Source organism: Fukomys damarensis, unplaced genomic scaffold, assembly GCF_012274545.1.
Source record: "Fukomys damarensis isolate Sample0158 unplaced genomic scaffold, DMR_v1.0_HiC HiC_scaffold_3, whole genome shotgun sequence".
Lineage (NCBI taxonomy): Eukaryota > Metazoa > Chordata > Mammalia > Rodentia > Bathyergidae > Fukomys > Fukomys damarensis.
Genome location: NW_022900915.1, coordinates 77,956 through 94,404, shown reverse-complemented (window position 1 = coordinate 94,404; position 16,449 = coordinate 77,956). Strand labels below are relative to the sequence as shown.

The window sequence follows — 16,449 nt, the reverse complement described above, 5'->3', positions numbered from 1 at the left end:
CCGACGACAACCCCTATTACAACTACTACGACACGTACGACAGGCCCCGGCCCGGGGGCAGGTACCGCCCGGGGTACGGCACCGGCTACTTCCAGTACGGTAAGCACCCGCCTCAGCTGAATTGCCAGTCGCGGGGCTCCTCGAGTGGCCGTGGCTGCTTGGGCGCGGCGGCCTGGTCCCCCCGCCCCCCAGCCTGCAGAACCAGCTCTGGAATCTGGACCGCGCGCCTGGCCCTTTCCGCTTAGCTTCGCAGCTTGGGTGTCCCTAGCTCTATTGCTAGCCTCACCCCACTCTGGGGGCTCCGGGATCTGGAGGAACCAGGAGCAGGGGTCAGGGGGCGCGGAGAGGTCTCACTGCTGCCCTCGTTGCCTTGTCATTTAGGTCTCCCGGACCTTGTGCCCGACCCCTACTACATCCAGGCATCCACGTACGTGCAGAAGATGGCTATGTACAACCTGAGATGCGCCGCCGAGGAAAACTGTCTGGCCAGGTAGCCCGGGGGCTCTGGTCCCCTGCCTTGGTGTCAAGGTCGCTCCTGCCCTCTTTTGGCTGCTGCTGTTCAGCGAAGACAGGAGTTGGGAAGCGGAGCAAAGGCAGGGGAGTGGGACGTGACCTCTCCGCATGCTGCCAAGGGTTCTGCTTCAAACCGAGGCTCCAAGTTGGGAGGTGGAGCAGATCCTCCTGCTGGAGCCAGCTTCTTCTCAGTTCTTCTACGATTCTTAAACTTTGGAGCCAACTATGTATAAAAAACAACAACAACAACTCACCAGTAATGTAGCAAAAAATGTAACGGAAAAGCTTGTTAGTGTGCTCTTAAACGATCAGGGGAAAATTTACCACTGTTGCATGACTTCCTGGTACAGGCTGCTTTCCCCTTTTATTTCAGGCTGGGATTACTGCGTTCTTTGGGTATTACTTCGGCCAGAATAAGATTAGGAACAACCACTCTGTTTTTGTGTCAGTCCTAAAATAAAATAGCTAATTCTGGAATTGGGGATCTCTGAGTTTGCTGCTGGGAAACCATCAGAGGGAGCAAAAGCTGTTCTGATTAGTCCTATAAATAAGTTTACATGTAAAATAAGGTCACTGTAATATTCAAGCATATTCGTAGAAAGTGCAGTGAGAGGAGCACAGTGTGGTTATTTTTACTTTTTTTCCCCACGTTGACCCTTTGTGACTATCAGGCTAAAGGAAGAGTACAAATTCAACCTTATTTTCATTCTTTTTTTCCCCATTTAGTTTATCGGTACATTCAAAGCAAACAATACAGTTGCATTCATCACTGGGGTCTTGTACCTTTACATGATGTATCTTGGTTCTTCTTTTCTCCCCCTACTCCTGCCCTTCCTTCACCCCCTTTACCCTTTCCTATTTACAAAGACTTTGTTTCCATTCTTTCATTTTTTCACGTTTAATTTTCCCTTATTTCCTTCCCTCTCCCTTCCCACTTCCCCTTTAGCCATTTTCTTCCTATATCACACTCTCAGTTATACCATTTGAATCTTACCTCTCTTTCTTTTTTTTGGTACTGGGGATCGAACCTTGCGCTTGTGAAGCACGTGGCAGAACAACTGAGCTAAATACCCGGCCCTGAACCTTATGTATACTTTTAGTTTTTCACACCGGAGAAGCTTTTCGGTATTTACTCAGGTGTGTCCTATTTATTTCACTTAAGAGTATGGCCTCAGTGTGCATCCATTTAGCTGTCAATGTCTTCTAGTTTCTCTTTCTTTATAGCTGAGTAGTATTTTCGTTCTTGAGTCCTGTGTCACTCAGACCATGAACTCCCTGTAATATCATTCATGTCATTGTTTTTGAAGATAGTGAAGCTACAAAATCATTTTCCTAAGTCTAGGTGTGTTTATTTACAGTCCATTCTTGACTTTACATTTTAATCATCTCTTTACAAGAGATATTAATAGAATATTTCTATTAAACTCAAAATTCCTAATAAGTATCTGGATCATTTTGGGGACAGTTTCCGCCTCAGTTTTGCTCATTAATGTGGATTTAATAGATAGAGTTTCTCACATGTAGATTTTTAGGGTGAAATTTTACTGCGTTTTTACTTTGAAATTCTGTAAATTTTCATTGTTGTCATTAATTCACTCCTTCACCACATGGTCACTTGGTTCTGACTTCTCCAGCGCCATTCAGGGAGCTGAAATCCAGTGATAAATATGATAAACTCCCCAGGCTCTTGAATAGTTGGGAAGAGGGCGTCCCTACTACACCATGGAGATATTTTGATTGTAGATATGTCTTTAGTTAATAGTCTGCGAATGTAATAATTTTCTTTTTTTCAAAATCACAGTTCAGCATACAGAGCAGATGTCAGAGATTATGATTACAGGGTGCTATTAAGATTCCCCCAAAGAGTGAAAAACCAAGGAACATCTGATTTCTTACCAAGCCGTCCAAGATATTCCTGGGAATGGCACAGTTGTCACCAGTAAGTACATGGCTTTCTGAGTTTTTCTGAGTTGTTCATTTTTCAGGTAACATTGGTATGATAAATATCGGGAAGACATTAACCATTATTTGCACTTGGAATTTTTCTATATTATTGGAAATAAAGGAATCATTTTAAGATAATTGATCAGTTACTAAACACCTTATTTTTGAATTAGAAATTCTACAACCAGCTTATTAACTGCTGAGAAGTCTTTTTTCCTGGTAGCAAAGTTAAAAGCTTACGATTTTCATAGATTTCTATGCCTGTGTGCAGAAAATTCTAGTGTGAGTCACTTTTTTAAGAAGGTAAACTTGACCTCAGTTTTAATGTGAAAACAATTATGAGGCAACGATGATGTCACTATACTGATTGTTTTCTCTGTCCATAACTGACCACTTCCCATCTCTTTGTTGTGTGGGACATTAGACATTACCACAGCATGGATGAATTCAGTCACTACGACCTGCTGGATGCCAACACTCAGAGCAGAGTGGCTGAAGGTCACAAAGCAAGTTTCTGTCTTGAGGACACATCTTGTGACTATGGCTATTACAGGCGATTTGCATGTACTGCACACACACAGGTAAGGTGACACCCCAAAATCAGGGACCCGTGGATTTTAGAGACAAAACAAAGTAGCACACTATTTCTTTTCCTCCCACCTTTTTAAATTGCTTAATTTGGGGATTGTCTTGGCAAGATGAAAAATAATTGGGAAAAGGTAAGTGATGACTTAACTTGATGGTCCAGATTACTTTTGCCGTATTTCCAGCTATGCCTGTGGCCGCTACTCACAATCACAGAAGGGTAATGAGTATCTTTGTTATTTTCCATAATGAAAAGCAGAAATTTGATGTTTGAAAATTTATGAGTGGCTTACAACTTCTGCACACTGTATTTTTTTTTAAAAAAACTGGGTATAAATAACTATAGAAAATGTATTTCTTTTCTCACTTGCAAACTATTTTTCCATATATTATGCTTAAAATAGAATAGTAGTTGATGTTAGCAAAATGAAAGAAAATACATTGCTTAAAAGGCTCTTTAAATATTGTTTCTTTTCATTAATGCAAACCAGAACAGAATGACATACTTCTTTCTCCACACATATATATTTAACCCTGCAGGGTAATTGATGGCAGATATCTTTGGATGAATTTTTAAAATACAGCTGAACTAAGCAGTTTGTATGTTTTATAATTGGAAAATGTGTGTCAGTTAAAAACCATATCGATATTTCCACAGGAAACTCTAATTTGTAAAGAGATATTATAATTTTATGCCAGCCCAAATCTTGGCCAGATGTGAATGTGCAAAGGACACAAAGGCATCACCAGCTGGCCTCTCGGGAGGCAAATTCCAGGGCTGAGGAAGGGAGCTTTTTGGCAACCTCAATATTACCATTACTTCTTTCTCTGAGCTGACATCACAACAGCAGTTGGAAAGGGAAAAGATTAAATTTGATGAGTGGTGGGGGTACACTTGCTATTAAGCAAAAGAAGATGTAACAGAGATTTACTTTTCATTCCATGACCTTCAAGTCCTATAGACATGGGGGCCCTAGAGTTTATTGTCCCCATTTAATAAAAGATGTCCTCTGGACAGTCTGAAATGACTGAATCAGGGATTGTAGTCACTTACAGCACTTCTGGTTCCCCTATTCCTTGGAGTGACCCCTCTTCATTTTACATTGTACTTTTTCTTTATTAGACTATTGAATGGGGACTTCACTTAAAGAAAACGGTTTTTTACAGACCCTTAATATTAACTTAGATTTCTTTCACTATTGAATGGATGTAAGCCTAAAACTGGATATAACTTCTTTATATTTGTACTCCTATATGACATCTGTGTTTTCAGGTCACAAATTTACATACTGAATATATATGAAAACCAAAAACAGTTACTTAGTTACATTAGCATCATTAATCTTACATAGCAAACAGTTTGTTTTCTGCTAAAACCAAATAGCTAATTTAGATAGCCTGGAATAATGTTCTATATCTAATCTATCTCTATGTTTTGGTTTTGTATACAAGCAATGTCTATTTGTTTAATAGTCTTACTAATTCTGGTTTTGTCAGTTCAAATAACCAAAACTCATACCTAAATTCTACCAGCTGAGTAATTCTACAGTGATTTCAACATTTTTATATTTATTTATTATTTTTTGGAGACAGGACCTTGCTGTGTCCCAAGGTGGCCTTGAGCTGCTGAGTGCAAGTGATCCTCCCATTTTGACCTCCAGAGTAGCTGAAATTACAGGCATGCCCTGTCACATATGAATTATTTCAGTGTTTGTAAAACTACTTTTGTTTACTTGAAAGCAGTATTATTTAAACCTGTCTTAAACAGTCATTCTAATCCATTGAATCTTGTATAGTATTGGGAACATAGTAGTAGAAGCTGAGACTTAGTATGTGTGATGCACCAGAATTATTTACTGGAATGAAAAATTCTTTATGAAGTATTTACTACTCAGCACACTTTAATGAGATGTGGACCAGTGAAGGTTCCAGACAAAGTGATGCGGTATAATTCTCACTGTACTGGGGCAAATGCTTTTGGGTTTGGCCTGTTTGTGCTATTGTTCTCTAATAACAACTCAGTTCTCCCCACACTTTCCCGAAATATGGCTGCAGCCAAACCATCATTAGTAAAGCATGCTACGATGATTTTGTTAAGTCTTTGGTGACTAAGCACCAAAACAGTTTTGGGTGCTGAAATTAAATGACTGTATTGAATATGAACAACAGTTAAAACCTTTGGTGAAGAACTAATAAAAATAAAAATAAATCTATAGACAGCAACTGGAGAAGACTCCTGACTGTAACTTTCTTGAAAGCAAGCACCACATCTTAATGGTGTTTTTCTCTTCCCTGCCTGTGTAAGACAGTTACACTTGGTGATGTGAATATCTTAGTAAATGGGAGATGTCACATTCATCAGTGTAGGCATACATCAGTCCCTTCAGTTCAGCAAAGCTATTTCAAAGATTATGTAAAAGCGTATAAAGCAGTACTTAAAAACAGGGTCCCTGGGCCCTGATCATCTAAACGTGAAACCAGCTCAGTCACTCACTAGCTGTATATCCTTGGGTAAGTTATTCGACATAGTGTGCCTCAGTTTCCTCATCTATAAAATGAAAATAACACTGACATCTACCTCATGTACTTGTGAGAAGAGAGTGTATATGTGTAATATATTTGGAATGGTTTCTAGCAAATTGTAATACCTAATGAATATTAACTATTTAAAGTTGCAACATACACTCTTACCTTTAGGAACTTTTAATCTGCAGTTGGCTTGGTAGATAATATAATTATAATATAGAGTGGAAATGGATAAGTTGTATAAATCTATAAATCTACTGTAAAAATAATTATGGCATTCAAAGTATAAGAACCTAAATTTTTAAGAGGGGAAAATTGGAGAGAGTAAATAAGATGTAAGTTAATTACTAAATGACCTTTATTCCTGAACCCAGTGATATCTAGAATGCTGGTGGAGGCCTGTTTTGTCTCTTAAGATTGCATTTGTCATTGGTGACTTACGAACACTTTAAGACGAGAGGTATGTTGCTACGTATTTTAGTCCTGTATCTTTTTTTAGTTGGAGGTGCCTTAAAGCTGAGTAATTTGTACTTCTCAAGGGGAATGAAATACACAGCTTTATGTCGAACTCTTGTAAGTACTAATATAATTTAATCCGCAAACAATAGCATCTTCCTTAGCATAGTCTGACCATGGACCGTAATTTTATTTATTTTTATTATTTATTTATTTATTTTTGGTACTGGGGATTGAATTTGGGTCTTTGTGCTTGTGAGGCAGGCGGTGGAACCACTGAGTAAATCCCTGGCCCCAAGGTACCATAGTTGTAAATGTTTTGCTTGTTTCAGGGTTTGAGTCCTGGCTGTTATGACACCTACGCAGCAGACATTGATTGCCAGTGGATTGATATTACAGATGTACAACCTGGAAACTACATTCTCAAGGTAGAGGTCATTAAAAATATGTAATTGCTTAATTGCAAATCTGTAGGCCTCTTCTCTGGGTAAATAATCATCTTTTGGGTGCAGTTGTATACTCTTCAGGATAGTTCTAGGTAAAATGTTTTTATTTTAAATAATTTCAGGGAAAATGACAGTTTCCTTCTATAATGTCCCCAGAGACTTGATTTACCTGAAGCCCTTGTTAGTAGTTCTCTGTTATAACCCTTTAGAAATAGAAAGCAATCACTATACCCTGTGATGAAACCTTTAACATAGAAGTTGCTTGTTTTGTTCAGGTCAGTGTCAACCCCAGCTATCTGGTGCCTGAATCAGACTACAGCAACAACGTCGTGCGCTGCGACATTCGGTACACAGGGCATCATGCTTATGCCTCCGGCTGCACGATCTCACCGTGAGTACACTGGCCTAGCTAAGTGACTTCCTTTATGAGCAATTCTAGTTCATAGACATTACACATGAGTGTCTGTTTCTACTACTGTAGCTTCCATGTAGATAAGTCACAGGCAAACATTGGGACATGGTCTGCACTATGGAAAAGCTTGTCTTTTTATTTTAAATAATGCTAGAGAAAAGAGGATGCACCATGGTTTTGGTCATCCTAAAGCTTAGTTTGCAAAATAAGACATACACAGGACACAATGTTTACCCGGAAAGCTTGTGTGGAGACTGGTGTGTCAAAACTGCTCGATATGAAGGGGGGTGAGCTCCTAGGAACCCAGCAGTTGGTTTTCCTGCCTCTTCCCCACCCTCCCAAAGGAGTGCTGAAGAAATTCCTAGAATTCTTTAAAGTGCATTTTGAAAACCACTCTTTAAAGAATGTAACTGAAGAGAACAAATCTCCTGTTCTGTAGAAATGCAGATTTTTATATATTTGATATCTAAAACCATATGTATTGAAGAAATAAAAGGAAGGGGCATGTGGAAATTCCTTCATAATTTCCTTGGTCCTGGAACACTTTTTTGAATGAAATCTCAGAAGAAATTCCAGTATATAAATATTTATCAGGAGGTACTTTGATAAAAATAATTAATGCAAGTAGGGTAGGTTTGCCTCCTAGCCCCTTCATCTTGGCTCACCCTGTAAATACTGCCTGCTCTGTTGTTGCTGTGTAATAGATTGTAACTATATTCCTCCAGAATGACAGCTGCACAGAAACGAGAAGACCGTTAGAATATTACCAAGTACCGATCAGCTTTGCTTTGATGTTGGAAAGCACTGATCTCTCTGGGTTACATGATGTGTCCGTTTCTGCTACCACAGCTTCTATGCAAATAAGTATAACAGCTACAGAAGGTCAATAGAAACATTTGTTTCATACAAAAACTGGGATAGGGGTTTTCCACACATGAATTTCTAGTTAGGATTTTACCAGGTGCCCCTAAAACTAGTTGTGTAGGTTTTCCCCTATCCCCAGGCTCCTGGCCATGGGGAAAGTGGAGCCATCCAGACTGTGCTCCATCCGCACACTATGGCTGGGGCTATACCCACCTCATAAAGTGTCCCCTTTTCCTCCTCACGAAAAAGAGCAGAGCTTGTGCTTTATAAATTTCATCACATCGTTAGAGATAGATGAAGCCCATGATATAGCAAAGGGATAGTAGTGAAAAATATACTCAAATGCATTTTTCTGGACATTCTCACAACACAGGCAACTCGGCCAGTTCTATGGTCCATAGATTGTGGAGTTGGTCAGAGTATATTCAAAACCCTCAGAGGGAAATTGTTACATAAAAACTTTTAAAGATTGACTTTATCTGTTGTACTCATTCATTTTATCAGGTTAATAACTGGTATTATTTTGTTTTCTCAATCTAGGTATTGAAAGCAAGTCCAGCTTCCAATGGAGAAATCAGTGCCTGGTGTTCAGAAGTGAGAAAAAAACAGATTAGCTTCAGTAGGATTAACATACTTTGAAAAAGAGAACAGAAAACAAAAAAAGTTTTTTGTTTGGACTATTTTATGATAAATAACTGGATTTTGAACAATTAAATCAGCACTATTTTGGAAGTTTTTAGTATTTATTCACATGACTTTGTGAATTAACACAGTATTTCAATTCTGTAATTACATACTTGGCTCTTTCAAAGAAATCCCAACTTCGTATACTTCTTTTGAAATTATAGTATAAAAGAGAAAATAGTATTTTAATGAATGAGCCAAAATTACTTTGAACTCATTATTTTCTAAAGTGTTGAGACTTCTGTGAAACATAATAATGGGATTATATGTGTCTTAGGATAAATTAATTTATAAATGATGTTCCTGCTGTTTAAATAGATAATGGACACATTTGGTGCTGTGGAAAGATCAGACATAATATTGGTGTCAAGAAATATTATTTAGCAAAGAAATGGCAATATATGTATTCAGATAGTCATATCCCTATATAAAAATTATGTTTACATTTTCTAAATTAGTAGATACTTTCTATCTTTTCGCTTGAGATGACTTGTTTGGAAGGAATTATGTAATTAAGCTGTCTAATTCCCACTTGATATTTGTTGATGCTCCTCTGTACTCTTATTTTTTCTATGAGCAGAGACATTTCAAGTGACACTCTTAAAATTCTCATTCCGGGAACCAGTATACATAGGACAACTTTGTAACTGCAAAGTGTTCCTGGGGATGTGATACATCCAGAAATAATATTCATGTAGTCATATTGAAGTGTTAGCCAAAAATAAAATTTCCTTGAAGACATAAAAATCATACAGAAAAAACACACCAAAGCCACACTGTCTCTCAGATACTTAAAAGACAATGAACAACATGTTAAGGTCTTCAACTCTCCTATATTTTTTAACAGTTCAGCTATTAAAAAGAAGGATGCTAAGAATTCTTAATTATCCACAGTAGATGACAGTAGTATGTGTAGAATACAGGAACATCATTCCAGGATATTCAGGAACTGGTCATACATGTTTTTGTGTGTGCCTGTGTGTCTGATGTATAGTCTAAATTAGCAAGGTACATACTAGCGAGTGTTGCGTACAGGAGGGGTTGATGAATAAGAGAAGAAAGTACTTTCTGTAAAACCAAGGACTGCACTCCACACTGAGACAGCTGTGATTTTGTTTTAAACTGTGAAACTCTGTGCAACAACAGAATTTGGAGAATCTTTTTCTTAAATTCAAAGATGCAGAAAGAAATCAAATTAGACTCTTAATTTAGTGGTGCTTAAGCAGAGGTTTTCCTACATTTAATTATTAAAATCTCAAGCAAGATATTTGCAGTGCCAGAACACATTAGGTAAAATTTTAAAAGTGAGTTGGCATCCTGTCTTCTATGTCAGAGATTTGTAAAGTCAACACTGTTTACTAATGATAATTTTGCACTTACTGGGTGCACAGCATGATAAAAGGACAAGAGATGGTCAAGGGATAGTCATCAAAGGATGGATGGAATGGTACACATGGGCCTTCTCTGCCTGCATACACTTAGTAATAAATACAGATGGAACGTTCATTGAGCTAGTATCTGAGCTATGTGATACCTTCTTTGCCTTAAACTGCTTTTTAAAGATTGTAGAATGACTTTCAAATTGCATCCTTTTCTAATAGAGATATTTTAGTATACTTGCTTAAAACAAAACAAAACAAAAAAAAACTACTGTGTCAGTATTAATACTGAGCCAGACTGGCATCTACAGATTTAGTGTCTATTGTCTCATAAAAATGTTTACCCCTGCATCAAAACCTAGCCAGTATCAAGGCCTTTGGATACGTAAGAAAAAATGCCTCTATAGAAATCTCAACAAGGTCTTTTATCTGTCTATCCATTCATCATCATTTGAAAACTTAATATAAGCCAGGCACTCACGTGCTAGGCACTGGGACACAGAATATTGTCTCCAGTCTCAATAAGTCTAACAAATGTCATTATTACACATTAGGTTCATCTGATTTTTGTCAACTAAAAGTACATGTCCATATTTATAAAAATAAAAGTTAATAATTATATGCACATAGGTATTTCTAATAAAAGTTCAAATTCCTGATATATGTTTATTAAATATAATATTTACTATTTGGTTGATTTTTGCAAAAAATTTTTCAATTAGAAGCTAAAGATTCTCATTTATTTCTCTTGTGAACATTCCTTCCCTTACTATCATCCTTAAACACTTACAAAAACTTGTAAGTATTGATTTAACACTCAATAGTTTTGAACCTTAAGAGGTCTTTTCTCTGAATAAGTGTCAAAGCTCACAGATAAAAAGGTTATCAATTAATAACAATTCAGTCTTACCAAACTACATTTTACATGATAAGGGCTGCAAATAGAAAATAATTTAATAAGCTCACCATCTGTCACATTACTGGCTTTGTAATTACTCAGATCGCAATCTGGCTGAAAGACATTTTGGCCTTCCAGACTAGGAGTCAGTCTCTCAACAGTGCCGTAACATATATAAATATGCAACTTGCCTATTTCCAGAAAAAATTATATTTTTATATGATAATTGTATTTACAACTTTAATTATTCACTAGCAATTATTTGTAATAAGTTTTGCTCTTTGAAGTCTCACAAATAGTTACATTTATAAATATTCCAAATGCTCAAATTTTAGAGAAAATGCAGTACTAAGATTTTCTTGACACTGAGATAATTTTTATGAGATTGAAATCCTCTTGGTCTTAAGATATTTTGTTTTTAAAAATTTTGCTTTGAAACTAACAGTATGCTAGAGGATTAAAAGCACCTTTTCTGTATTATTAATTTTTGATTTATATTCACAATCAATATATTTAATCAACCAATTAAGTTTCATTCCCAGGTACCCCAAGTTCTGGGCTGCTTTTGAATGCAAAGCATTACATTCATCCTTTGAGCTAAAATGGTGCTGGATTATTTCAACTTGAATGTAAAATGCATTAAATGTTAGCTCTTGGGAGACAAGCATATAATTAATATGTATAACTGCTTGCTAAAGACTAAGCAACATATCATTTGGTAGTATAATGTTTTTAAGGCAATTTTAGTTTCTCCCAAATGTTTCTGTAATCCTATTTGTAAAACAACTGTAACTTTTTGGAAGAGCTTTTATTTTAAACACCCAGACACTGGCTTTATTCTTGTCTGCATTTTCATATTCATTCATTTTACTATTTCATATTCTTTTATTATATTACTATACTATAACTGCAAGATTATATAAAATACCATGAATAAATGATTTCAAGTGTCTGTAGTAGTCATTTGTTTTTACATATAAATAAATCTGAATTTCATTTTGAAAACATTAAAGCTGTATATATGGTTGCTTGTCTCAATTGCCTTTTGTATTAACAAACTGTTTAATAATGTGATTTGGAGCTTGTCTAGGATGAATACATATCTAGCTGATATTTTAAAGTATATACAATCATATGAACCACTCACATGTGAATGAAGTGTAACTTTTGTTACCATTACTAGCTACATCTAAGAACACAGAACAGATAATGAAAAGATGCTTTGATTAGCAAAGAATACATATGAATATACACATATTCGCTTAAGGACTACAAGTTATTTGTATAAAGAGAAACATTGCTATCATAGTACTTCTTATTTATACTTGCACCAGATTAGCCTGAAGGTTGGAAACCAAGAGAGCAGACACCAAACTATAGAAAAAATTAACGAAGTGAATCTACATGAACAGTTTACCCTTGAGCCACTTCAGCTAAAATAAAATGCAGCCTGTGGCTTAAAATGTGCAGATATGACTTGTAGAATATCAGTGATACTTGAGACCACAGACTTCTGGCTTTCCTTGTCTGCTCCAAGCAAAGTATCTGAATATGCTTTTGTTGCTAATGTAAAAAGATGATTTCCTTTGTCTCGTAAGTGTTCAGTGTTTCAAGCAGCGTTCCTTATTAGCTTGTTAACCAGAGACAGAGATAGATCTTACCTTTTTGTCAGAAAATTTGTCTGCTTTTGTGTTACTCATTTATCTATACAATATTTCTAATCCTTGCTATAGATATTAATAGAAAATTAACACTTAGGTTGAATAAATCACTTTCATAATAGAGGTTTTTAACTTAAAGCAACTGTACGCCCATAAAATAGCATTTATATAACAATTGGAAACAAATACTGAGTTCCTAAAGCAGGCACTTGCCTTTCTATATCTGTGGAAGGTTTGCTTCAGGACCTTCCCTGGATACCAAATTGCGCAAGGACACTCAAATCTCTTCTATAAAATGGCATAGTATTTGCAAATAAATTACACCATTTTGTATACTCAAAATCATCTTTATATAATTTATGCAAATATCTTGTGCTTCATGTTACTACCCTTCACAGGCAATGCATGTTTTACAAAGTGAAAGTTTATGGTGACCCTGCATCGATCACATATGTCAGCACCATATTTCAAACATTTATGTACTTTATGTCTCTGAGTAGAGTCACAGTAATTTTCACAATATTCCGAGCTTTTTCAATATTATTGTATCTGTGATCAGCAATCTTTGACGCACTATTGTTTTGGGGCTGTGTGACCTATATGTATGCAAGATAGAAAACTTAATGTTGTTCAGACTGCTGCACCAACCAGCCATTTCCCCACCTTTCCCCCTTCTTGGGCTTCTCTATTCCCTGAGACGCAATGATAGTGAAACTGGGCCAACTGATAACCCTACCATGGCCTCTTAAATGTTCAAGGGAAAAGTTCTATGTCTCTCAGTTGATATCAAAAGCTAGAAATGCTTAAACTTGGTGAGGAAGGAACATGGGAACCTGAGAGAGGCCAAAAAACTAGATCTCTTTGTGCCAAACAGCCAAGTTGCGAAAAGTTCTGAAGGAAATTAAAAGTGCTACTCTATTAAGCACATGGATGATAAATTAGAACATCCTCATTGATCTGGAGAACATTTGAGTGATCTGAAAAGAGGACAAAATGAGTCACAACATACCCTTAAACCACACTTGAATCTAGAAAAAGCCCTTAACTTCTCATTGCACTAATGCTGGAGAGGAAAGGAGGCTGCAGAAGGAAAGCGTAAATCTAGCAGAGGTTGGCTCATGAGGTGTAAAACCAGAAAATATCTGACACTTTATTTCTAGGTTGCAGGTGAGATGATGGAATAGAAGCAGCTTTTGTATTACTCTGCAAGGGAGAAGAATCAGAGCAACAACAAAGGGACTATATTCCAAAGAGAGTGAGAGGAAGAGCTCCAGAAATTAACAGAAAAGGTGATAGGAAAACTGATCACAGAGAAGCAGAAAGCCATTGAGAGAAAACTGAAGTAGTCTGCAATGCCAAGCAACTTCCCAGGGGAGGGAAGAGCCCAATCTGCAAGCAAAAGTTAAGTCTGCAGAGGGCCAGCAGCAGACTAGAAGGCAGAAGTCCACGGGTGTTGCAAAATTTAAGTACAGTGGTCTGAAAGTGACCTGGCAGGCTAACTGTGAAGACGAAATCACTGCTGTACTTACCCATATGTTGGAGTATTACCACCACCCGCCATGTGGAGATGAAGCTTATTGTTTAGGACTGACCTACCCTGAGGATTGAAAATCATGGATCAGCCACAGTTTAAAATCCCTTGGAAAACCTACTGACTCAGTGAGAGCCACCCGAGGCAGCTGTGGAGAAGCAGGGAATAAATGGAGCTGGCAGAGAGAGAGAGAGAGAGGCAGAGAGAGAGACAGAGAGAGACAGAGAGAGAGAGACAGAGAGAGGCAGAGAGAGAGAGACAGAGAGAGAGACAGAGAGAGGCAGAGAGAGAGACAGAGAGACAGACAGAGACAGAGACAGAGAGGGAGGGAGGGAGAGAGGGAGGGAGAGAGAAGCTCTGGAGTGAATGCGGATGTTATACTATCAACCACAGCATGCCTAGAAAATACAGGTCAGGAGGCAGCATTCCAGAAACATCAACCTGGTTGATGGGAAAAATACAACAGGCTTCAGGTAAAATTCCTTACCTCCCCTCCACACCTGGTAGATTCTAATATTAGAGGTGTTGGAACAGAACACTTCAGCATGGTAGAATATTCTGGACTCTCTTTTGGCCTTTCAAGAATTATGTTGTGTTTTTTTGTTTGTTTCTTTCCCTGCAACTTTCATTTTTATTATTACTTTATATTTTTGCCTTTATTAACTTTTAGTGTTTTAGTTTCCTCCGTATTGTCTTTGCCCTTTCTATTATTATCGCTGTTGGTTTTAACTGGTTGTGACTACACTTATATGTCTGGTTTGTCTTTGTGTGGTCACTGTTACCACAGTTCATTTGCTACCTGAGAAGTACTATGGATCAAACCCTTAAGAGAAGCTGCTCTCTAAAAAGACCATCATATCTGAAGGGAGAGCAGGGGAATGAGGGAAAAAAAAGAACCAAGATACATCATGTAAATGTACAAATTCCCAGTGATGCATGTAAATGTACTGTATACCTAAAATGCAAAAATAAAATAATTTAAGAACAAAACAAAACAAAAACAAAGAATGGAAAGGAAAAATGGGGAAAAAACCCTCATATCAAAGTGGAAGAGATATCTATCTCAAAACTTTTACATAGCTTTCAATGATAGTCCTGATTATAAATGGTTCAAAATTCCCAGTTAAAACATGCACACTAGATTATTGGTTGCAAAATATCAAAATCCAATTGTTTGCTGTTTGTAATAGCCTCTTCTCAAAAGCAAAGACACACACAGACTGAAACTAAAAGAATGGAAAAATGACAATCCAATCAAATGCAACCCAAAAGCAGCAAAAATAAATAACCCATATCTGACAAAATAAATTCCAAGCCAAATTCGGTCAGAAAAGAAAAGGTCACTAAATATTGGTAAATTTAAAAATTTATCAAAAAGAAATGACAACTATAAATATATATACACCAAATTTCAGGGCATCCAATTTTACAAGAAGAGTATTACAGGATATAAATACCACAAGAATAGTGGGTGACTTTCTTTAATACCTCCCTCTCACTAACAGATCTTCCAGACAAAAAATTAAGCATCGGACTTAAATTACGCCATACATCAAATGGACTTAACATCCATCTGCAGAGTGTTTCATTTGATAGCTGTAATATACATTCTTTTCATCAGTAATGGAACTTTCCAAAGTAGACTGCATTTTACATAAAAACAAATATTAACAAATAAGAAAATAAAAAATAATAATTACCAGACCATTATAAAATAAACCTAGAAATCAAAAGCAAGATAAACTACAGAAAATACAAACATCATGGATATTGAAAAATACATGTTGGATCACTGAAGAAACCAAGGAAGAAATTAAAAATATTCCTACAATCAAATAAAAATGGAAACAAAACCTACTAGAATGTATGGATCACAATAAAAGCAGATATAAGAAGTTTGCAGCTATAAGAAGAACAGAACTCAAATAACATTTACATTTTGAGGGCTTAGAAAGTCAAGAAAAAACAAACAAATCCAAAGACAGTAAAAGGAAAAAAAAGAGAGAAAATAAATTTAAAAAGACTAAAAGAGCAACACAAACTATCAATGAAACAAAAAGATCTTTGAAAAGAAAAACAGAATAAGAGCTTTAGCTAAACTACTTTAAAGAAAAAGAAAGACGAACCAAATCTATAAAATTAGGGGTATTAGAACAGACACTACTGACATGATCATTAGATGATATTATGAAAAGGCCAATGAATTGGAAAATGTAGAAGAAATAAGACAAATTTCTAGGCCCATATGACATACCAATATGGAACCGATATTAAAACAAAAAGAACAAAAGCCCAAAACCCTGGAAAATCAGTACGAAGCAATGACATTGATGCAGTAAAAAGTTTCCCAACAAAAACAGCCGTGGATAGAACAGATTTACTGCTGAGTTATACCAGCTTGTAAAGAAGAGACAGAACCAATGCTCCTCAGACTACTCCATCAAATATAAAGGTACAGAACTGTTCTAAATCATTCTGTGGAACCAGTATTACTCTGCCACCAAAACATGATAAGGAAAAAAAAAAAAAAAAGAAAGAAAGAAAACCGAA

The 16,449-nt window shown here is 36.6% G+C and overlaps 1 protein-coding gene and 1 long non-coding RNA gene across 2 annotated transcripts; one reads left to right on the top strand and one right to left on the bottom strand.

The window, feature by feature from the left end:
- Window positions 1–6: 6 nt before the first annotated feature.
- Lox (lysyl oxidase) lies at window positions 7–10,451 on the top strand. Its single transcript, XM_010627262.2, has 7 exons — window positions 7–99; window positions 382–490; window positions 2,315–2,452; window positions 2,882–3,038; window positions 6,357–6,452; window positions 6,746–6,861; window positions 8,287–10,451. Exons 2-7 carry the CDS (start codon window positions 441–443, stop codon window positions 8,291–8,293), a joined length of 564 nt encoding a protein of 187 aa, XP_010625564.1. The 5' UTR covers window positions 7–99; window positions 382–440; the 3' UTR covers window positions 8,294–10,451.
- LOC117287029 lies at window positions 667–2,738 on the bottom strand. The gene is made up of 3 exons (XR_004518205.1): window positions 2,698–2,738; window positions 2,410–2,558; window positions 667–736 (listed from the first exon to the last, which is right to left on the bottom strand). It is a non-coding gene; the product is annotated as an uncharacterized LOC117287029 (long non-coding RNA).
- Window positions 10,452–16,449: the final 5,998 nt, after the last annotated feature.

Bases quoted from the DNA above. Each gene is read 5' to 3' on its own strand.
- Lox (XM_010627262.2), top strand. From the start codon at position 441: ATGGCTATGTACAACCTGAGATGCGCCGCCGAGGAAAACTGTCTGGCC. The intron at 491-2,314 runs GTAGCCCGGGGG...TCAAAATCACAG, and splicing joins GAGGAAAACTGTCTGGCCAG to TTCAGCATACAGAGCAGATG. The intron at 6,453-6,745 runs GTAGAGGTCATT...TGTTTTGTTCAG, and splicing joins CTGGAAACTACATTCTCAAG to GTCAGTGTCAACCCCAGCTA.